The sequence below is a fragment of the Garra rufa genome, chromosome 8 (assembly GCF_049309525.1).
Source record: "Garra rufa chromosome 8, GarRuf1.0, whole genome shotgun sequence".
NCBI lineage: Eukaryota > Metazoa > Chordata > Actinopteri > Cypriniformes > Cyprinidae > Garra > Garra rufa.
Genome location: NC_133368.1, coordinates 17,192,657 through 17,213,120, shown reverse-complemented (window position 1 = coordinate 17,213,120; position 20,464 = coordinate 17,192,657). Strand labels below are relative to the sequence as shown.

Here is a 20,464-nt window from a genome sequence, read left to right as displayed (position 1 = left end):
CCTCTAATCCACCAATGTTCAACTGTTTTGAGCGCATTCATTATGCGTCAACATGCTCTGGCAATGTAGTCGGTGAAAAGTCAACACTCTCGGATGAGTTCCCACAAGGAAACGTAATCTTTTAGTTTTTAATCAGTTGCCAGAATCAGGATAAGCACAAGTAATTACCATTTTGAGTAGCACAATCAGTGACTTATACGCGTAACAGATCGCTTCCGTGCATGCATCTACTATGGCAGATCACGTTGACACGTCACGCGCCAGCTGTTGTAAACACGCTCAGGACAGTTGAACTTCGCGGTGGATCAGAAGTAATAGATGATATAAACACTGTTCAGTTTCTTGCACAGACCGATCGTTTTGTCATCAGGAGCAACAGGGTTCAATTTGGTTTTGTCTGTGTATGTTTTTTTGACTCTCAAAGCCGTGGGTCCCACTGACTGCCATTATATGACTGACAGACTGCAACGTTTTGAGTTAAAAATCTTCATTTGTGTTCAACTGAAGAAATAAAGTCACCTATATCTTGGATGCCCTGGGGGTAAGCAGATAAACATCAAATTTTCATTTTTGGGAGAACTATCCCTTTAACGGAGACTAGCATCCTTTCATATTCCCATTTATTTTTCAGATGCATTTACAGCATCAACGTGTATGAACATATAATAAACAGTACTGTGCTATCCTACTAGGGAAAAATCTAATTTCAAAGCACATTCTGATCACGCAGAAGAAGTGCTGTTTTCTATACACAAGCTACTGAAAGAACTGTACCAAACATTTTTGGTACAAATACTGTATGTGTACCATTACACCCTTTACATCAACATGAAGCAAAACATCTAAAGTTCAATCAAAACAGATACTCCACTAATCATAATGAACATTCTTCTCAAAACAGAATAACACAGTGACGTGTGGAGGGATGAAATGGGATACCCTCCTTTTGAAATCCGATCACAAGTGTTTAGAAGAGACAAAACACTTGTCCACTTGTGATCAAATCACCCAAGGTGATTTTTTCCACTTGTGATCAAATCACCCAAGGTGATTTTTTAATGCCAGGTGTAAACAGGGTATGATTGAGTGTGTGACGTACGCTGGATCCTGGTGCAGAGTGGGAATGTGAGTTCTGGGGTGAACGGATGACTGGTGGTAGACTTCTTACTGGACTGGACCCATTACCACCTTGAAACTACAGAAAAAGGAAAAATAAATCATTGTTTTAAATGATCATCTATGTAAGCAGTTCTAGGCACCACTCCACTGAACATCATATGGACTGTTTTTTTTTTTTGTTGTCCTTTTTGTTGTCTTGAGTTTGACAGCCACTGGTTACTATATGCTTTCACAGCATGGAACATCAACTTGGAGATCTACTGTGCAAAACATTTTTTGCTTTTGTATCTGACTGAAGGAAAACCATTTGAGTTTGGAATGACACAGGGGTGTTTTTTTCTTTTAAAGGTGATTACATAATATTTTCAAATGTTAAAACACTTTCTGCTATCCCAGCTTAATATGGAGACACAAAAAACAGACCAACGGCACACAGGGAATGCATTCGAAACCGGAAACCGGTTCTACTTCATCGCAAAAATATTCATAGCATATCTGGTGATGCTAGTAGCACAAAGAAGATACATTACTACAAAACTGACACATAATTTTATTAATAGAAAACTTGTTCTTATTGTATCTGACTCTTTAGCTTGTTACAAAAAAATGAAAAGTCTTTTGTGACTGTAAAATGTTTCACCACCTCTGAAATGATTTGTAACCAATACTGCCTGTGTGGGGATGTTTTATGATTTATATGTAATATTTATTTATTTATATTAATTATTTGATAAAAATAGAACTCTTCACTATCAAATCACATCACAAATTAAATTAAGTCCACTCTACCTACGCTAATCTCAAATCTGTTTTGCTTGAAAATGTTAACTGCTATAAACACGGTTTAACGTATTAAAACATCATCCAAGTTGCGATCACAACATGTCAGTTACGCTTTCATTTAGCCAATGCCAAAGATTTATCATATGCGTTCATTAGCTTCCCCTCAAATTACTGACAGATACTCACATCAAAATAATCACTAATTTTGGGTCCCCGAATGACAGACTTCCCTATGAAAGAAAAGGGGGAAAAAGACACGATTAAATCATATTAAGCTAAACATAAAGAACATACTAGAAAACAGCGAGAGAGAGAGAGAGAGAGAGAGACTGAAGCGTTTACCCTGACTGCTCTCTGATTGGTTGTCAGCTTTCCTCTTCCTGCCCCGTGATGATTCAGAGTGCTTCTTTTCAGGAGTCTATAAATGAGAGACATTACATTCATACACTATTTGTTATGAATTTATTCAGGTCTTATTTTGCACCCGATGCACAATACCGCTGGCCTCAGCAAGCACTGAGCACCACATTTAAATTCATAGTCTCCAGAGAGCAAATCGTACAATCTTTGAATATCAGCTGAGAGTGTAACGAGACATATTGTGTGTCTTCAAACAGTATTTAATGACTCTCGAGTCTAAATGACTCTAAGAATATCCCTAATGTGAGAGTGAATAATCCGGGGCCTGGACCAATAATCACAGTCTATTTTCTCTCTCACTGGGGAAAGGATGCAGAAATATCCTGCTCTTTTCAGCACAGACAAAGAGGGGTGTGCTGCCAAGGGCATCTTTGCATTCTGATCAGAGAGGAGTTCTTGCTCACTGGCTTGGACTGAAACCTCCACGTCTGCCACCAAACTCCAGCACAGATTGTGATACCCACACACCAACGCTATTAAGAGATAAACAGTGTCCTACACGCACAGTTAATCTAAAAAAAGAAATGCTGCCTCATCTATATGTTGATTAAAATGCTAATCTCTTCATAGCTGTGAAACAGAAAGAGAGAGTTTCCAAAACAGATGTGGTTTAACTCCACCCTGTATATTGTACACCGCTCCTTCATATTAATTGCTCATAATCTGAGTTTAATTTGAGGTTATCGTAAATAAAACAATACAATGAATTTTTGTGTGGGCTAAGCCATTGTGTTTCTGGAAACCACATCACGTCTCTCCAAAGAGAGGACTGTCGACGTGAATGAACCAAGAGCCTCCAAAAGCATCATTTATGTCTCTTTTCAATTCTCACATGACTGGAACAGAGAGACTTACTGAATACGCAGGAGAACTTCCTCTTTTCCCATCTGATCCCTGCAACAGACAAAGAGGAAGAAAGAATGAGAGAAGAGGAAAAGGGAAAATTAATAAAAATGAAAGATAAAGGAAAAATTCAAACAAATGAGAAAAGGATAAGGAAAATGAAAGACAAAAAATAAGGACAGAAATTAAAGGAAAAAGAAGATGAGAAAAAAAAGAGGAATGGAAAATGAGCAAGAAAAACAGGGGGAGGAGAAAGAAAAGAAAAATATAATAAAAAGCTGAAAAAGGGACGTAAAAGGAAATGAGGATAAATAGAGGAAAGGATAAAAAAGAAGGGAAAGGGGGAAGGAAATTAGATGAATGAAAGAAAAAAATAGAGGAAATTGTAAATAAAATGAAAGGATAGAATAGAAGGATAGAATAAAATGAAAATGAAAGAAATGGGGAAAGAAAATTAGATATTTAAAAAAAATAGAGGAAAGGATAAAGAAAATGAGAGGAAAAGGGATAGAATAAAATGAAAATGAAAGAAAGGGGAAAAGGAAATTAGATAAGAAAAAATAGAGGAAAGGATAACAAATAAAGGGAAAAGAATAAAGAAAATGAGACAAAAGTAAATTAAATAATGAAAGAAAAAATATAAGATAAAAAGGACAAAAAATTAAGGTAAAAGGATAAAGAAAATTAGAAAATGAGAGAAAAAAGGATAGAACAAAAATGGAAATGGAAGAAAGGGGAAAGGAAATTAGATAATGAGAGAAATAGAGGAAATGATAGAAACAATGAAGGGAAAAGGATAAAGAAAATTAGAGGAAAAGGATAGAATAAAAATGGAAATAGAAGAAAGGGAAAAGGATAGAATACAAATGGAAATAAAAAGGAAATGAGAAAGTAAATTAGATAAAAGAAAAAAGAGGTAAGGATAAAAATGAAGGGAAAGGATAAATAAAATTTGAAAATGGGAGAAAGGGGGTAAGGAAATTAGATAATGAAAGAAAAAAATAGGGGAAATAATTAAAAAGGAAGAAGGATAAAGAAAATAAGAGGAAAAGGAAATTAAATAATGAAAAAATAGAGGAAAGGATAAAAATAAAGGGAAAAGGATAAAGAAAATTAGAAGATGAGAGGAAAAAGGATAGAATAAAAATGGAAATGGAAGAAAGGGAAAAGGATAGAATACAAATGGAAATAAAAAGGAAATGAGAAAGTAAATTAGATAAAAGAAAAAAGAGGTAAGGATAAAAATGAAGGGAAAGGATAAATAAAATTTGAAAATGGGAGAAAGGGGGTAAGGAAATTAGATAATGAAAGAAAAAAGGAGGAAAGTATTAAAAATGAGGGGAAAATGATAAAGAAAATGAGAAACAGGATAGAATAAAAATGGAAATGTAAATTAAATAATGAAAGAAAAAAATAGGGGAAATAATTAAAAAGGAAGAAGGATAAAGAAAATAAGAGGAAACGGAAATTAAATAATGAAAAAATAGAGGAAAGGATAAAAATAAAGGGAAAAGGATAAAAAAAAGAATATGAGAGGAAAAGGATAGAATTAAAATGAAAATGGAAGAAAGGGGGGAAGAAAATTAGATAATGAAATGAGGAAAGGATAAAAATGAAGGAAAAATGATTAAGAAAATGAGAGGAAAAGGGATAGAATAAAAATGGAAATTAGATAATGAAAAAAAAAACAGAAAAGGATAAAAAAATGAATGGAAAGGGATAGAATAAAAAACTAAATAGTAAAGGATAAGGAGCAGAAATGAAAGGTAAAGGATAAAGAAACGGATATTGAAAAGGTAGAGGAGAGGAGGGATAGGGAAGTGTTTTGAGATGCGAGTGGGTCAGGAGCTGCAGACTATAGGACTGAAGCTGGTGTTTATAATTAGCCCTCAGTGACAATGACAGAATGTCACGGTGGCCCTAACGAGCCGGCACAGCCTGATATTGATGTTCTGCACGCTCCAAACTGGCACTTTTGGGTCACAATGGCCACAAGCTCAGAACGAGCAACACAAAGAAACACGCTCGCCATCGGAGAAAATCTCCCACCGCCGTGAAACAATTACTAAAGCTCCCATATAAGATGCTGACGAGATACAAAGGCAAATAAACTCAATGCATTGAAAAAGAACATCATTCGATAGAAGCAGACACTTCTCTGCATGAAGACTTCTGAAATACAAAGATTGCATAATCTTCATTCCTGTCACTGAAAATGGAAATCCTTGATATATACATCTATTCAAATCCATCATGAATATGCAAATCAGTCTGCACTAAATGAGTCATGTGCTTCAGGCTGCAGGTGTCAGAGGCTGTGATTAGCGTTCAGGGGATTATGGGTAATCTAGTGTACGTAGTCTGAGGTGGGGCTGTAATGGAGGTTTTGGCGTCTGTTGTGAGCGAGTGAAAGTCTGACGTGTGTGTGGCGGCTCCAACGCAGTGGCAGTATGTGTGTGACAGGTGTGTGCACTATCTAGGTGTCTGACATCTGGCATAATAAGCAGCTCACAGCCACATGAGAGGAGTTTGTTCTCAACCTCCCAGTTCACTTTCTCTCTCCCTTCATAACTCGCTCCATTGGCTTCCTCCTTCTCCCTCGCTCTGATTTATGTCACAGCAGGTGTGTTGTGCAGGGGGAGGGGAGGACAATTCTCCTTACTATGATGCTTCGTGTGTGTGTGTGTGTGTGTGTGTGTGTGCGTGCGCACATGTGTAGTGCTTTGCCTGCTGATGGTTTAACTATCGGGGGTTATGACAGATGCCAACCCAGCTTGAGTCTGCTACAAAACCTAAACACACACACATAGAGTGACACAGCATCCTCTATGAGGCAGAAGCACAGCCCTCAGCACACACAGAACTAGAGCTTCATTACAGGGAACATTTCCCATCGGCCTGAGTCACACTCACACACCAGCATCAATTTCTCTGTAGCGCTTTGATTCAAAGAAAACACAGCAGAACGTCTCTGCGCCATCTGCTGAACTATGAACTGAGTTATTAACAACAGCTTTCATCAGGACTCAACCGTGAGCAGTTAGAAACAGAGCATCCATTACAGATCTCGGTTTGGCTTCAGTGTACAATTAAGCGTTTTACTGATCTATTTATTTTCCTGTCATTCACAGTGCTCCTTATGGCTAAAATTTCTATGAAATCCCACAAACTGTGATTCAGACACACTTCTCGCATGGCGAGAAAACACCTACAGCACAAATGCTTGCATGGAAATGAATATCCTGAAGGTTGATATTAGTTGAATGAAGAAAGCCAACCTTTTGTGTGAAAGTGTTTTGAAATTGTATTTTCTGAGTTGTTTGCAAACTCAAACAGGATGGAGATCTCCTTTCTGGAAATTGCCAAGAATAAAAGCTGTGCTCAGTGCCAGTGAACACTTATTTAACACAAATACTTACTAAGAAAACATCTGAAAACAGACTGACCATCAAAACACATTTCAACTAGGCCAAGTCACTACTTCTCTTAACGTTAATTTAGCAAAAATTAAAACTGTCATCATTTGCTCACCCTCATGTTGTACCCATAAGACTATTGTTTATCTTTAAAACACAAATGAAGATATTCTTTCTCCACTTTAACGGTGCCTACGAATTTGAACTTCCAAAATGAAGCTTCAAAGGGCTCTAAACGATTGAACACTGCGTTGTTCAACTCATAAGCGCTGCCATTTCTGTTGCATATGAGAAACATCTAACGACAAACGAAACGAAAGCGAAACTAAACAGTGCTACGTTTTAGCTTCGCAGCTTGTCCGAGCCATAGACTGTAAAAAATATAGACGTATGCTGCGTCCCAATTCGCATACTTATACTATGCCCTAAAAGTATGTACCCTATTTGTGAAGAAAAAGTACATACTTTTGAGTTTGTAGCAGAATAGTAGGTAAGCTTTGGGACATACTACTTCGTCATAACTGCTTCTTTAACGGACGCTCTGTTGCTTAGTTACCTGAATCCTGTCACTGTTTAAACTGCCCTGTCAGTTAACATCATCTACATTTTCATGCCAAGAACTTTGCTTGTGTTTGCATAATGATGCATTTAAATGCAAATGACCAAACCTATCATTAAAAAAGTTCATAATGTTGCTGCACATGAAATATACCATGAATAACATTAAATAAATCTTTAGTAGGTTACACATTGATTATTTATCACTAAAACCCCTTTCTCTACCTGTCCGTTGGTTACGCATATCCGCCATGTTTGTAGTTTAGCACTTTTAATGTGTGTTTGTAGTTCTAATCGAATCCTCGTTCACCGCGCAATGTGTTGTGGGCAATATTAGCTGTTAGAGTGTGCATTGATCCGCACTTCAAATTCTGAAGTTAAGTAGTAGACCATCCGGGAATCTTTGGAATACTTTTTAGGGGTCGTTCACATGTAGTGTCTTTTGCACGCTCAAGTTCGTTATTTCGTTTTTAAAATGCGGCTTGCGCGCGCCACATCGAGATTAAAACATCTCAACTTTTTTTTTTTAGAATGCCACAAACGCACCGCAGGTCACGTGACATGAACCAACCAATCAGCTTCCTCACGTTTTTCCGTTACATTGAAACCTCTGTAGAAACATGGAGGAGCAGCTCATCATTGTGGTCCAGGGATTTCCTGAACTTTATGATTTGTCAAGACCCCATTATTTTGACGCTAATAGAAGAAACAATGCATGGAGACGCATAGGCTTGGAGCTAGAGCGCAGCTGATGGTTGCTTAGAAACGGCAGACGTTTCCAGAGTGCAAGCACCCGAGCGCTTTGTTGATAAGGAAGAAAGCGACATGCCTAGCGTTTTCCACGCGTTTTTAGACACGACATGTGAACGGCCCCTTAAACATACTACGATTTGGGACATACTTATTCTATTTTCGAATACTATTTTGGACGGATAATATGCGAATTGGGACGCAGCAGTAGTGTCCGTCACGTCACCCGTAGGTTTCTAAAAAGCACTTTTGAAGGTCATAGTAGGCAGGAATCGACCGTCGCCATCTTGGAATTGCGTCACCACGCGTCAATCCCAGATAATCGAAAATGAGCAAAGAGGCGGGACGTGGGTGGAGCTGGTTGCTGAAACCACGCCCACCCAACGCAACAATGGTGACAGTGGAGGCAATCCCACCTGTCACTCAAGTGGCCGCGCCCTTAATTATGCAGAACTTTAAGGCTTTATATAACTTAAACAGGTGAGTTACAAAAAAAATTCACCACCCTCACAGTTGACATGAAGGGCAAAATTAGCTATATACATCAAAACCACTTTTTGTACCAGGCTGTAAACATTTTTTTCTGATGTAAAGTTGGGCATTTTAACATGAGGAGTCTATGGGATTGACTCCTGTTTGGAGCCAGTCGATGAATTGCAGTTTAAGTCACTTCCGTGTTGGTTTCAATAGAGAGAGCGGGAGGTTGCTGCATGATCTAAGCTCAAAACAGCTTTAATTGGGAGCCAAGTTGATTTTGCGACATTGTTACTGCACAGTTCTGCGAGATCCAGTAAGAAGTGTTTGAATTCACCGCACAATGAAAGTGGTTGCTGCAAGATCTAGTGAGAATCGTTAAAATTCTGCCCAGAATTCTCTATTATAAACAGCGCTGACTTACATCAGAAAACCAGAAGTATTAAAGCTAACTATAACCATAGTGTTGTGGTAGAAACAATAATACATTATTAATTTGAGGGTTTGTACTCAAGCACCTTTTTAATGACTTTTCCAGCATTTAACATAACCATTTCCAGCATTTTAAAGCTCTAAAATGATCCAATGTAAATGTTATTTTTAATGGGATGACCAAAATATACTTTGCAGTGAACAAAGTAAATTTTTTTTTGCTGGGAAAACATGACTAAACAGGTTTTCAAAGAAACATTGCACTTTATTTTATTTTAGAAAGTATTTTTTCTACTCATTTTGTTGAACATTTGAATCGACAGACTAGCGTATCATTCCCAGTCCTAGCAATATAGAATCGAAATTCTTATCTTATTCTTAAGTATCATGATAGCATTCAATACAGTTAGAGTATGTCAAAAAACTCCCAACTTCAAAATCGTCCTACAGTGCTGCAGAAGTACCAACTAAGTGTTTAAAAAAGATACGACTGTACGATAAAATGTACGATTTAAATGTTTAAATACAACTGTTTCTATTTGGGTGTTAATTATCTAATAAATTACATTAATTTTATTTTCAGTTTTTAGTTAAACAAAAACTTTAATTTTGGTAAAAAAATAATTTCAGTGCATTATAAATTTAAAGGAAATCTGAGCTATTTCTGTCCATTCAAAGTACAAACACAACTGATACTTCAAAAAAACACCATATAAATTGATTAATACAGAAGCTTAATCATACTTGCTTGACTTGAGAACAAACCTGTTTCTTGTGCATCAAGCAAGCACTTCTGACCTTTTTAATTTACTATATCTGATGTGCTCTGTGTATGCAGGTTTATCAAGGTTTATATGTGATAAAAAGGCATAAATTAAACCTGTTAATCATATAAAGCGTTGCGTTTTTTCAGGAGACTTGGATTACGTGGCTCAATTCATACAGATTACTTTAAAGGGCAACTATTAAGATGTAATATTAGTTCAAAATATCTTCAGTTTTGTTTTGAAGATAATCAAAATTCTTGTGGGTTTGGAACAACGTGAGGGTTGATGACAGATTTAATTTGGGTGAGCTAACCCTTTAATTGGCCAATAAATTATTGGCCGAAGCTGTTAATCTTCATGTTATCAAATATCAACGTATTAATTGGTCAGGGCTATAACATCAGTCTATGTTTTAAATCATGACATATTATTTTCCACAAAATCTTATATTTGAAAATACAACACAATATATAACAGGTGTTAAGTGTAAAGGTGTTTGTACAATCACACAGAACTAAACTCACCTCTGACTCTTTATCACTGGAGGAGCCCAAACTACCAAAACTGTGATTGGAACATTCATTGTTTGTCAGGGTCTGCACAAGAGAAACACATTTACATGAGTCAATGCAGATGAGCCAGCCAGATGAATCTGAGGTATTCATGCAGCAGGTGTTATGAATTAATTATCTGACAACTTCAAGGAGAGGACAGTTGTATAAGCAAGACAACATCACACAGCAAAAGAGAATTGTGTTTCAGTCTGAAGTCCACTGTAACCCAACTGAAACCTCACGGTCACAATGTGCTCCCTTTCAGAAAACACAATTTCTTCAAAAAGCTCATCATGAAAGTAGGAAGACTTTGAGCTTCTTCCATGAAACTGGCTGTGTCTGAAACAACATCAAATCAAGCAGCATCCACGCTGTCAAAACCCAATGTTTGTGTAGGATCCTGATATATATGAATAAAATGTGTTCCTTTAAAGGAATAGTACACTTCCAGAATGAAAATTTACAGATAATTTACTAACCCCCTGGTCATCCAAGATGTTCATGTCTTTCTTTTTTCAGTCATGAAGAAATTATATTTCTTGAGGAAAACATTTCAGAAATTATCACCATATAGTGGACTTCTATGGTGCTCCAGGGTTTGAACTTCCAAAATGCAGGGTAAATGCAGCTTCAAAGGGCTCTAAATGATCCCAGCTGAGGAAGAAGCGTCTTATCTAGTGAAACGATCGGTTATTTTTGAGAGAAAAAAGAAAAAGAAAAAAAAAGAAAAAAAGGACAAATTTACAAGCATTTGAGGTTAAGAAGTATATAAATTGTCAATTTGCTTCGAAAATGGCTGATCATTTTGCTAGATAAGACCCTTCTTCCTCCGCTGGGATCGTTTAGAGCCCTTTGAAGCTGCATTTAAACTGGATTTTGGAAGTTCGAACTTAGGGGCACCACTGAAGTCCACTATATGGAGAGAAATCCTGAAATGTTTTCCTCAAGAATCAATTTCTTTACGACTAAAGAAAGACATGAACATCTTGGATGATAAAGGGTGAGTAAATTATCTGTAAATTTTTGTTCTGGAAGTGAACTAATCCTTTAAGGGCTCCTTGTTACTTTCTGTCAGATTACAAGTTAGTTTAACAACTGAAAATAAAGAAATGAAGGCAGCCATAAATATTAGCATTGCAATTTTACAGCTGCAATAAACCATTTAAATATTCAAAGTTATTATAGTTTTCCTTTTTTATTGTACAGTAAAATGTAATTATTCAGTAATATTTATATATTATTTAGCATTTCATCAGCTATAATAACCCTACCATCCTTTGATGAGCAGTTTGGTGAAAAGAATTATCTAAAGTCAACTCATAAATTTAACCAAACTATTATAAAAACCAAAGCATTATAGTTAGCTCTAAACCTTGCTTGAACTGGTTCTACATTATAATTGAGGCATAATGGCGTCTTGGGATCCACGGATGTACTTTCATTTAAAAAACGCTACCTTGTTTCAGACACAGCCACTCTTTGCAAGGGTTTGATTAACTCAGCCACTAACTTTGGTTCCTCCGCTAGCGCTGCCAGTGCTGCCCGCTGTGTTGCCACTGACTCCGCCCAGAAATCTGGCCTCCAGCAACTCCTGCCGGCGCGGGTCCAAACTGTGCAGCTCCTCCATAGCACCTGAGTGATAAAACACATACACACGCACATATAGGTCACTCAGAACGTGTTTCTGCCGTGGAAAAAGCTTTGCTTGTACTCATTTTATACAGCCAGACAAGGAAAAAAGCACATGATGTCATATCTAATAGTCTCCTGGGTCATGTGTTCACAAACACAGGTACTACATTCCCCAGAGCTTACACAGCACTCATTTAGATCACAAACAGGTGAAACATCAGGACCTGTGTCTTATCAGAGTCAGAGGCACAAAAATATCTAGTTTAACCTTCACTGAAAACAAAAAGCCTGCACTTCTAGTTAGCGCACTTTTAAAAAAAAAGAAAAATCACTATATTACAGAAAATAATAAAGAGAAAAATATATAGTCATGAAGTCAAAAATAAATATACTGTTGTGTTTTCATGTTTTAAACTTTTCCACGATTTATTATAGGGGTGGGCGATATGGCAACATTTTCATATCCGTTTTTTTTTTTCTTTTTTTTTTCTCAGAATTATCACGATTTTATCACGATTCTTTGTCATGTTGGTTTGCAAGTTGTCGAACAAAGATAGGCTACATGTTACAAATACACAAAATATATAAATAAAACAAACAGTGCTTTAATTATCAGGTACAGTAGGTGTATTTAGTAGTAGCATTCAAGAAATTTAATTAATAAATATAAATATAAAAATAAAACACTATATACATAAATTATACATTGACTCTTATTAAAGCAACTGTATTAAAGTTCTTCAGTCAAGAGCAGTGAGTGATTTTTCTTTGTTTTGTTTTATTGTTGTTTATTTCTGTTGCTTTAAGAGCTGCACGCATCTAACATACAGGCGTGCATCAGTTTTCTCTGAACTGTTTACTTTCACTTTAGACACAACCAACTGTGTTTATATGTAATCCTTGTGTGTTTTTGACCTTACTAGCGAATCAGACACGAAAGATAACAGTCCAGTAATTAGGTGCCATTTGACGGGCTTTTAGCGCGCACGCTTCAAAAAATTTTAAGCAAAATCATGAATTCTACATCAATGCTTCAAATGTTGTGAAAAGGGAAAAAGGCTTTAACCTAAATAAATGTGGTGTCACATGACACTGAATGAAACCATATGATACAGAATTGAACATGTACCTGTCCAAATGTTGTTCCCATTAAAACATTGTTTCTTTGTAATGTTCAAGTGTGTACTAAACATATTCACACTTTCAAATCACAGTAAAATGGCCTAAACCAAACCTTTTTTACTGCATTATTTTTATGGTCTTTTTAACTTTAAACAGCATATTACAGTTGCATGAGCCAAGTCAATTCAGGCATTTTTCTCAGCCACATCAAACTGCAGCTGTCTTGACTGTATGGTGCGTTAAAGATTGTTGCTAGGATGCTGTCATTTGCATAACATTTTATGGTTAAAAAAGGCAAATTGAACGACAACAAGCTTTGTCAATGAGACAATAGCAAAAAAGTAGATGGTAGCTTGACTTATGATAATGAGAAAGAAATTTAACCAGGTGTGTCAAAACTTTTGAGAGGTAGAGCATGTGCAAATGGTTTTACATAAGAATTAGACCGAAATACATTCTTCCAGTGTTTCATGAAAAAGCCTCATTGTCAGCCCATGCATGAGCGATCATGCGGATCTGTGAAAGCATGTATGTTAACTCGCAGTGAGGAAGACTACAGAGAAACGCTGCAGTACACCCAACACAAGAACATTAAAACTGACATTTGAACAAAAATACCATTGTTCGTATGATTACTGTCTCTCCACAGCCACCCCATCCCTCTTTACCACCTCTCCCTCTGCTTTTCCTTCAATCGCCCACTTCCTCCCGCTTTTCTCTCCATCCTTCATCCTCTATTCTCCTCCGAGTTCTCTATCGGCCCCTGAGGCGTGAAGGAGCGAGAGTCGCCGTGAGGGTTCTCTGGGCGTTCTCGTCCGGGTGGGCTCCTCAGGGCTCACCCTGCTGTCATTATCTCTCTCTCTAATGAGCCGCCATTACGGCTCTACTCCAAGCACAGTTACCGCAGCACAGTGCAGGAATCACAGAGGAGATCCACCACAGGGAAACACTCATATACTGCTGAGAGTAGCCCAAAAAAAACCTCCATAACACTTAATTATAAGGTAAAACTTATATATTGTTGAGACTGCAATTTTATTAAATATACCTTCACATAATTGCACCGTTCCAAAATGTAGTGAGCTGTCAATAGACAATTTTAATGCATCACAGGTGTGCTCCTAATGTGAAGGCATCTTCATTACGCTGCCAAATTATATGGCAACACTGAATACATTCTTAATGGAGATTGAGAAGGACATAATGCACCATGTTGATAGTGTTGAAAATTAGTTTTGACATTTGTGGCTAGGAGGCTGATTTAGAAGGCAACTGCATTTAAAAAGCAGTAGTAAGCAACACAGCTTTCTAAAAGTTGTATGCAGTTCATATAATATTGGGAAAGTTCAAGAATTATGCTAAACATTACAGCTGAGCTTATTTATTATGAATTAACAACAACCAGTATTTAAAACATGTAACTAACTGCAAAATATTAAAGGGGGTCCAATGCTGTTTTGTGCATGTTAAGTTATTTACACGGTTGAAGAGTTGGACTCTAATGCTAAACATGGCCAAAGTTTCAAAAAACTATTTGGACGTATAACAGAGTATTTCTGTGCCAAATACACACTTCCGGGTTTCTTATAAGTTTCAGAAAGTTTTTTTGATCATGGCTGTTCATGACGTCCTGAAGGGTGGAACTCCTTGTATGGGCATTTCTCCCGAAAGAGCACACTTTAGCTCCGCCCACGGCACACCTCCAGGAGCTCAGCTGTTTTCAGAGAGAAACGTAAAGCTAGGGCTGTGCTATTAATCGAAATTCATTTTCGATTACGGCTTCAAACGATCATGAAAATACAGTAATCGAGATGAAATGATTATTGTGCCCCATTCCGCCCCCTTTCCAGTGGTGCGCTTTCGCTCCTCCATAAAAGCCTAATTTCACATGCAAATCAGCTAAATCATGTACCATGACTTTCATAAAACTGGGCGTGCTTGATTTACTAATGTTTCTTTGATGTTGTGTTTTTAAATGCGCTCAGATGGAGCAGAACACGGACATGTAAAGTTATCTTTTAGCTCAAGGTGCGCTCCTAAGCGGTTATATACACGCAAAAATATTTCAAAATGAGGCGCTTGGTGATTATTCATGTAAATCATTGTCAGCTATGTCTTAAATGATCATAACAGTTGAGAATAAAAATGCGTGTTTAACAGTATATTGGATTCGTGTGGCACTTAAAGCGGCAACAAAAAAATATTACTTCTGCCGCCTCTGTGCTTAATATTAATAAAATGTAAAAATACAAAGAGAATAGGGCTGCACGATTTTGAGAAAAAACCTAATTGCGGTTTTTCTGACAAATATTGCGATTGCGATGCGATTTTCGGTTTTTGCGTTCGATACTTTTAAGTGCATAAAACTAAAATTCTGAATAAAATATGTTGTTACTTTTACGAAACAGAGGGTTAAATGAACTAGAGGTCGACCAATATTGTTTTTACCGATACCGATAGCTAGGTTGGACCACACTGGCCGATACCGATTAATTAACCAATAGTTTTTGAAAATGGATACTGAAAGGCAACTAAAATAGTGCTCTACTAGGTTTTTAAAAAAGTATTAAACCATACTTTGTAAATTAATAAAAATATTAATTATATATTGATCATTAAAGTTATTTCATAGTTCATTAATGTTAACAAAATAAACTTCAAAATTTAACAATATATCAGTAAATGTTGAAATTAACACACTCTAACAAGGAACAACACTTCTATTCTACAGCTTTCATAAATCTTAGTTGATGTTACAAATGGGCTCATTGTAAAGGGGTGGGAATCTTTACATTTTAACAATATGTAAAATTGCAGTTTCGATGCTTTTTGTTTATATTAAAATTAAGATTCAATTTAATTAGATTTTATATTAAATTAATTTCGTGCAGAATTTACTTAATTTTTTTATATAAGCAGGCTAGTTTTTAAAACAATAGACAGTAACATATGACAGTGGCTGCTTTAACAGGCTTCAATGAATGCACCGATCTATTTCGATATATCAGATGTTTTGTCCTGCTCTGAAAACATAACTGGCTGTGTTTACATCAGTTTTGTATAAAAGTATTCGAAAATGCAAGTGCATTTAACCGCATCCGCAATCGAGCTTTTTAGGAGGAACAAACACAAAGAGAAAGTGAAAGTCTCAGTGCACGAGTTTTGTGCATCTAATAGTACTGCATTACAAACGGCAGAAATGAAGGCATATCTAAAGTAAAACACTGCGGGTGGAAGCACACACTGTCAAACAATGGGCACGTGTCGCATAGTGCAAATTCTGTGCATTGAAGCCCGCTGCGTCTCTAGCGCGCACACGTCCCATATGCGGGGAAAAAACACAAGCTCGTTGAAAAGAGGATTGTACGGAGCCCCTTACGTCACCTGTAGAAGAAAAATAATTAATCCGTGGGGACGGTTTTGCAATTCGTTCTCTCAGTTTATAAACTGTACTCACGAATTCTTAACTGTTCCCTCGGTTTAACAATTCGTGCCCACGGATTAACAAACCGTGCCCACGAATTTCCAATCCGTGCGCTCAGATTTTGTAAACCGTACCCTCGGATTCATAATCCGTGCGCACGCTTTCGCAATCCGTTCCCACAGTTTGTAAACTGCTCTCATGGATTTGTGACCCCGCCCCCAAATTCAACCAGGACACCTGTTTAGGTGCCGGATGCATTGTATTGCATTTATTAAACTTTATTTTCTCATAGTAGGCTATATGAGACTATGCAACACTGACAAAACAGAGTTTTTAGCTTTATTATATATTAATCACCAATAGATTAGCTGCTAAAACACCACACCTGTGTTTTATCCTATTGGTTATTAATGTAAAATAAACGGTAAAAAGAAGAATGTTTTGTAAGTGCTGTTCATGGTAAATTAACGAAATAAATAATGTACAGGTTATGTTGTCATTACTTTGCTCTTAAACTAAATGCAGTGTGATATATTACATATTTAATAATTACATTAACAGTGAACAAGCATCTAACTGTGGGTGCAAAGCTTATCATAAAATCGCCAAAATGAGTCTACATGTTAACAATGAATAGTACACAAACACATTTGGGCACTTATTTAGCCTATAAATTAAAATAATAATAATTACTATTTTAAGTATTATGACGTAAAAAGCTTATAGCCTACTACTGTTTCTCAGCTATTAAAATAGTTCAGTTTTGCATGAAATGACAAAGTGACTGTATTTCGTTTCGGTTTTTTAATAAGTTAATTTAGAAAAATGTTAGGAGCATTTTTTTGTTCGTTCAATGTAAGTTTTTGTTTTTTAAAGTTTGCCTTCTCAAATCATCACGACTTGCTGACAATAAAATCTATAGGCCAAGCATGAAACAATGTTAATTTCAGCAATAAACTAATATAAATGTGTATATATTTACCGCCTGCATTTTATCCTATTGCCAATTAATTAATTAATTGTTTTATTATTTCATTAAGTAATAATTTTCTAGATATAGGCCTACATGTAATTGTCTGTGAGGTATGTATTTGCTCCTGTTGAGATAAAAAGGGTATTGTGATTGTTTTCTGTTCTGATGTTATTGTGATGCACATAAATAAAAGTAGACCTATTACAGTTCCAAATGATGTATTACTTTAACAGCTTACTTTCCACTCTCTGCACCAACAATTGCATATGTGCCTATATGTTATGTGCACATTTATATTATTTTAACGATGAAATTACATTGTTTTATACTTTAACTTTTTTGAGACTATATCTATATTTATTTTAGCCAAGTCGGGATTATCTGAGAAGGCAAAATTTATCAAACACGATCAACTCACTGTCTGCCGCTGGCCGCCTGATCGTTACTTAAAAAAAAAAAAAAAAAAAAAACAAACTTATTTTTAAAGAACAAAAAATGCTACAAACCTTTTTTCTAAATGAACTTAATAATGCTACAAACCTTTTTTCTAAATGAACTTAATAAAAAAATGAAACGAAATATAGTCACTTTGCCATGACATACAAAACAGAACTATTTTAATAGCTGAAACAGAATGCGCTGTTTTTGGGAGAAGATGCTCTGTGACAATGCTCACCGTAAATAATACTGATAATAGTAATTATTATAATTATTATTTTAATTTGTAGACTAAATAAATGAGTGCACTTAAGACAGTAAACTGTTTACCTTTTACAGTTTTGGAAATGTCATTCTTAACATAACTCATTTTGGTGATTTGTGATAAGCTTTTCACCCAGAGTTAGATACATGCTGCACTATTAATTTTATTATTAAATAAGGCCTATTGTTACATTGCATTTAGTTTGAGAACAAAGGAATGACAAAATAACCTGTACATTATTTGTTTTGTATTGCTTTTTACCTTCTCCTCTCCAATACTTTTTTTTTTATTATTATTCAGGCAATTTTATATTTTGAAAAATATTATTAAATAAAACAAAACAGCGCTCTTCACTTATTATTTTATTTTGGTACCATGACCGCACTTACAAAACATTCTTCTTTTTAGCGTTTATTTTACATTAATAACCAATAGGATAAAACACAGGTGTGGTGTTTTAGCAGCTAATCTATTGGTGATTAATATATAATAAAGCTAAAAACTCTGTTTTGTCAGTGTTGCATAGTCTCATATAGCCTACTATGAGAAAATAAAGTTTAATAAATGCAATACAATGCATCCGGCACCTAAACAGGTGTCCTGGTTGAATTTGGGGGCGGGGCCACAAATCAGTGAGAGCAGTTTACAAACTGTGGGAACTGATTGCGAAAGCGTGCGCACGGATTATGAATTTGTGGGAACGGATTCAAAATCCGAGGGTACGGTTTACAAAATCTGAGCGCACGGATTGGAAATTCATGGGCACGGTTTGTTAATCCGTGGGCACGAATTGTTAAACCGAGGGAACAGTTTAAGAATTCGTGAGTACGGTTTATAAACTGAGGGAACGAATTGCAAAACCGTCCCCACGGATAAATTTTTTTTCTGCTACAGGTGACGTAAGGGGCTCCGTAGGATTGCGATGCATCGGAGAATCCATTTTTCACCCAGCCTTAATGAAACCGGGCAAAAGTGCATCGCTGCGTTGCGCGGACAACTCGCAGGTATCACACACACACACACACACACACACACACACACACACACACACACACACACACACACACACACAGCACACACAGGACGCGTCGCGTGTAGTTCAAGGGGAAGTCTAAAACAGTTTATTTAATCACCAAACGGGCAAATGTTTACTTGAAGAATGATCAAAAAAGCAGCAAAGATTAGTTTAAACAACAGATCAAACGAAAAGAGAAAGAGCAATATATATTGTTGTAGCCATTTAAGATTTTTTTTCTGTTTTACATTGTTTAAATATTATTTGTTTGTGTTTTGTTTAAGTTTAATTTGTTTATTACGAAAGAAGTTTGTGTAACTTTAAATGTCATAAAGGACGTGGTATGAATTGGACGGCAATACCGCGGGAGAATTGGGGAGGGTCAGACACACTTTTTTGACAATTTGTACGTTTTTATTTGTGGGAAGTCCTTTCTTAAACGAATTTCGTTTTGTATAATTTTTATCTTAATTTTTCATACATATTTTTGTTGATCAGTTATTTAAATCAAATAAGAACAAGGAAAACTGGCATTGTGAAATAAAGTGCGTAACTGCCATGCTTCCGCGGCCTGAAGAAAAGGCTAAAACATAAATTATATCTCTATATGAAGCATACAGACTTTATTAGAGCTACAGAAATACAAACGTTTCGCTTACATGCACAATCCTTAATCTTCCAGCCCAGGGTCAAGTCTTTATGAACATTTACAAAGATTTGGGACAGATATGCTGTAATGTAAAATAGGGCTGCAACGATTCGTCGACGTTGTCGACAAAAATCGATAATAGAAATAGTCGACAATGAATTTCATTGTCGATGTTGTCGCCAGACAACCGAGTGAGGCATCTTTCTGCCGAGAGTCGCACATACGCAGCTTCTATGCTGAGCGATAACATACAGAAATGGCGGCGTCCAACGCAGCAGCTGCGCGTACCAAAACACGCCCGTTTCACACATACTCCGTCTGCAGTGCGTTTTTTTTTTCCACACCCATGTTAACGGATTAGAACGTTCACAATGTACGGACTGCAAACGCGTTCTGTGTGAAAGCAAAACGAGTCTGTGCTGCTTCTGCACCGCATACGTAACGCACACGGACTGTAGACGCACTGCAGACTGGTGAGTATGTATGAAACAGGAGTAAAGTTTGGGAGCATTTTAGCCTGCTACGGCGAATTAAAATATTACCTGCATGTTTTGTAAAGCAGTCCTTGCACATCACGGCAGCACCTCTGTGATGCACGAACATTTAAAGAGAAAGCACGTCGGACAGTTGAATGAAACGGAGTTTGGCTGGCCTCGGTAAGATTTAAATAAAAGCCAATACGTTTTGTTTTGGATATACATTTTTGTTTACTGTTTTATTGCTGCTGATGGTTTACAGGAAGAAAATGTTTACTTGATTTTAATTTATTTTTTTTCTTATAAAACAAATGTGCCAGTCCATTAAAAAAATTATAGAGTTTCTTAATTTAT

At 36.4% G+C, this 20,464-nt stretch overlaps 1 protein-coding gene across 2 annotated transcripts in view; it reads right to left on the bottom strand.

The window, feature by feature from the left end:
• Positions 1 to 20,464, bottom strand: part of tlk1a (tousled-like kinase 1a) — a 61,096-nt gene that overhangs the window by 18,084 nt on the left and 22,548 nt on the right. Inside the window, exons 2-7 of one of the 2 annotated variants that reach the window (XM_073845401.1) lie at positions 11,627 to 11,748; positions 10,087 to 10,158; positions 3,178 to 3,216; positions 2,245 to 2,320; positions 2,089 to 2,132; positions 1,100 to 1,195 (exon numbers count right to left, since the gene is read on the bottom strand). In XM_073845401.1, the coding sequence (XP_073701502.1) occupies positions 1,100 to 1,195; positions 2,089 to 2,132; positions 2,245 to 2,320; positions 3,178 to 3,216; positions 10,087 to 10,158; positions 11,627 to 11,743 (444 nt within the window). In that variant the 5' untranslated portion in view covers positions 11,744 to 11,748. The remainder of the gene's footprint in view (positions 1 to 1,099; positions 1,196 to 2,088; positions 2,133 to 2,244; positions 2,321 to 3,177; positions 3,217 to 10,086; positions 10,159 to 11,626; positions 11,749 to 20,464) is intronic. The other variant, XM_073845402.1, reaches the window with a different exon arrangement.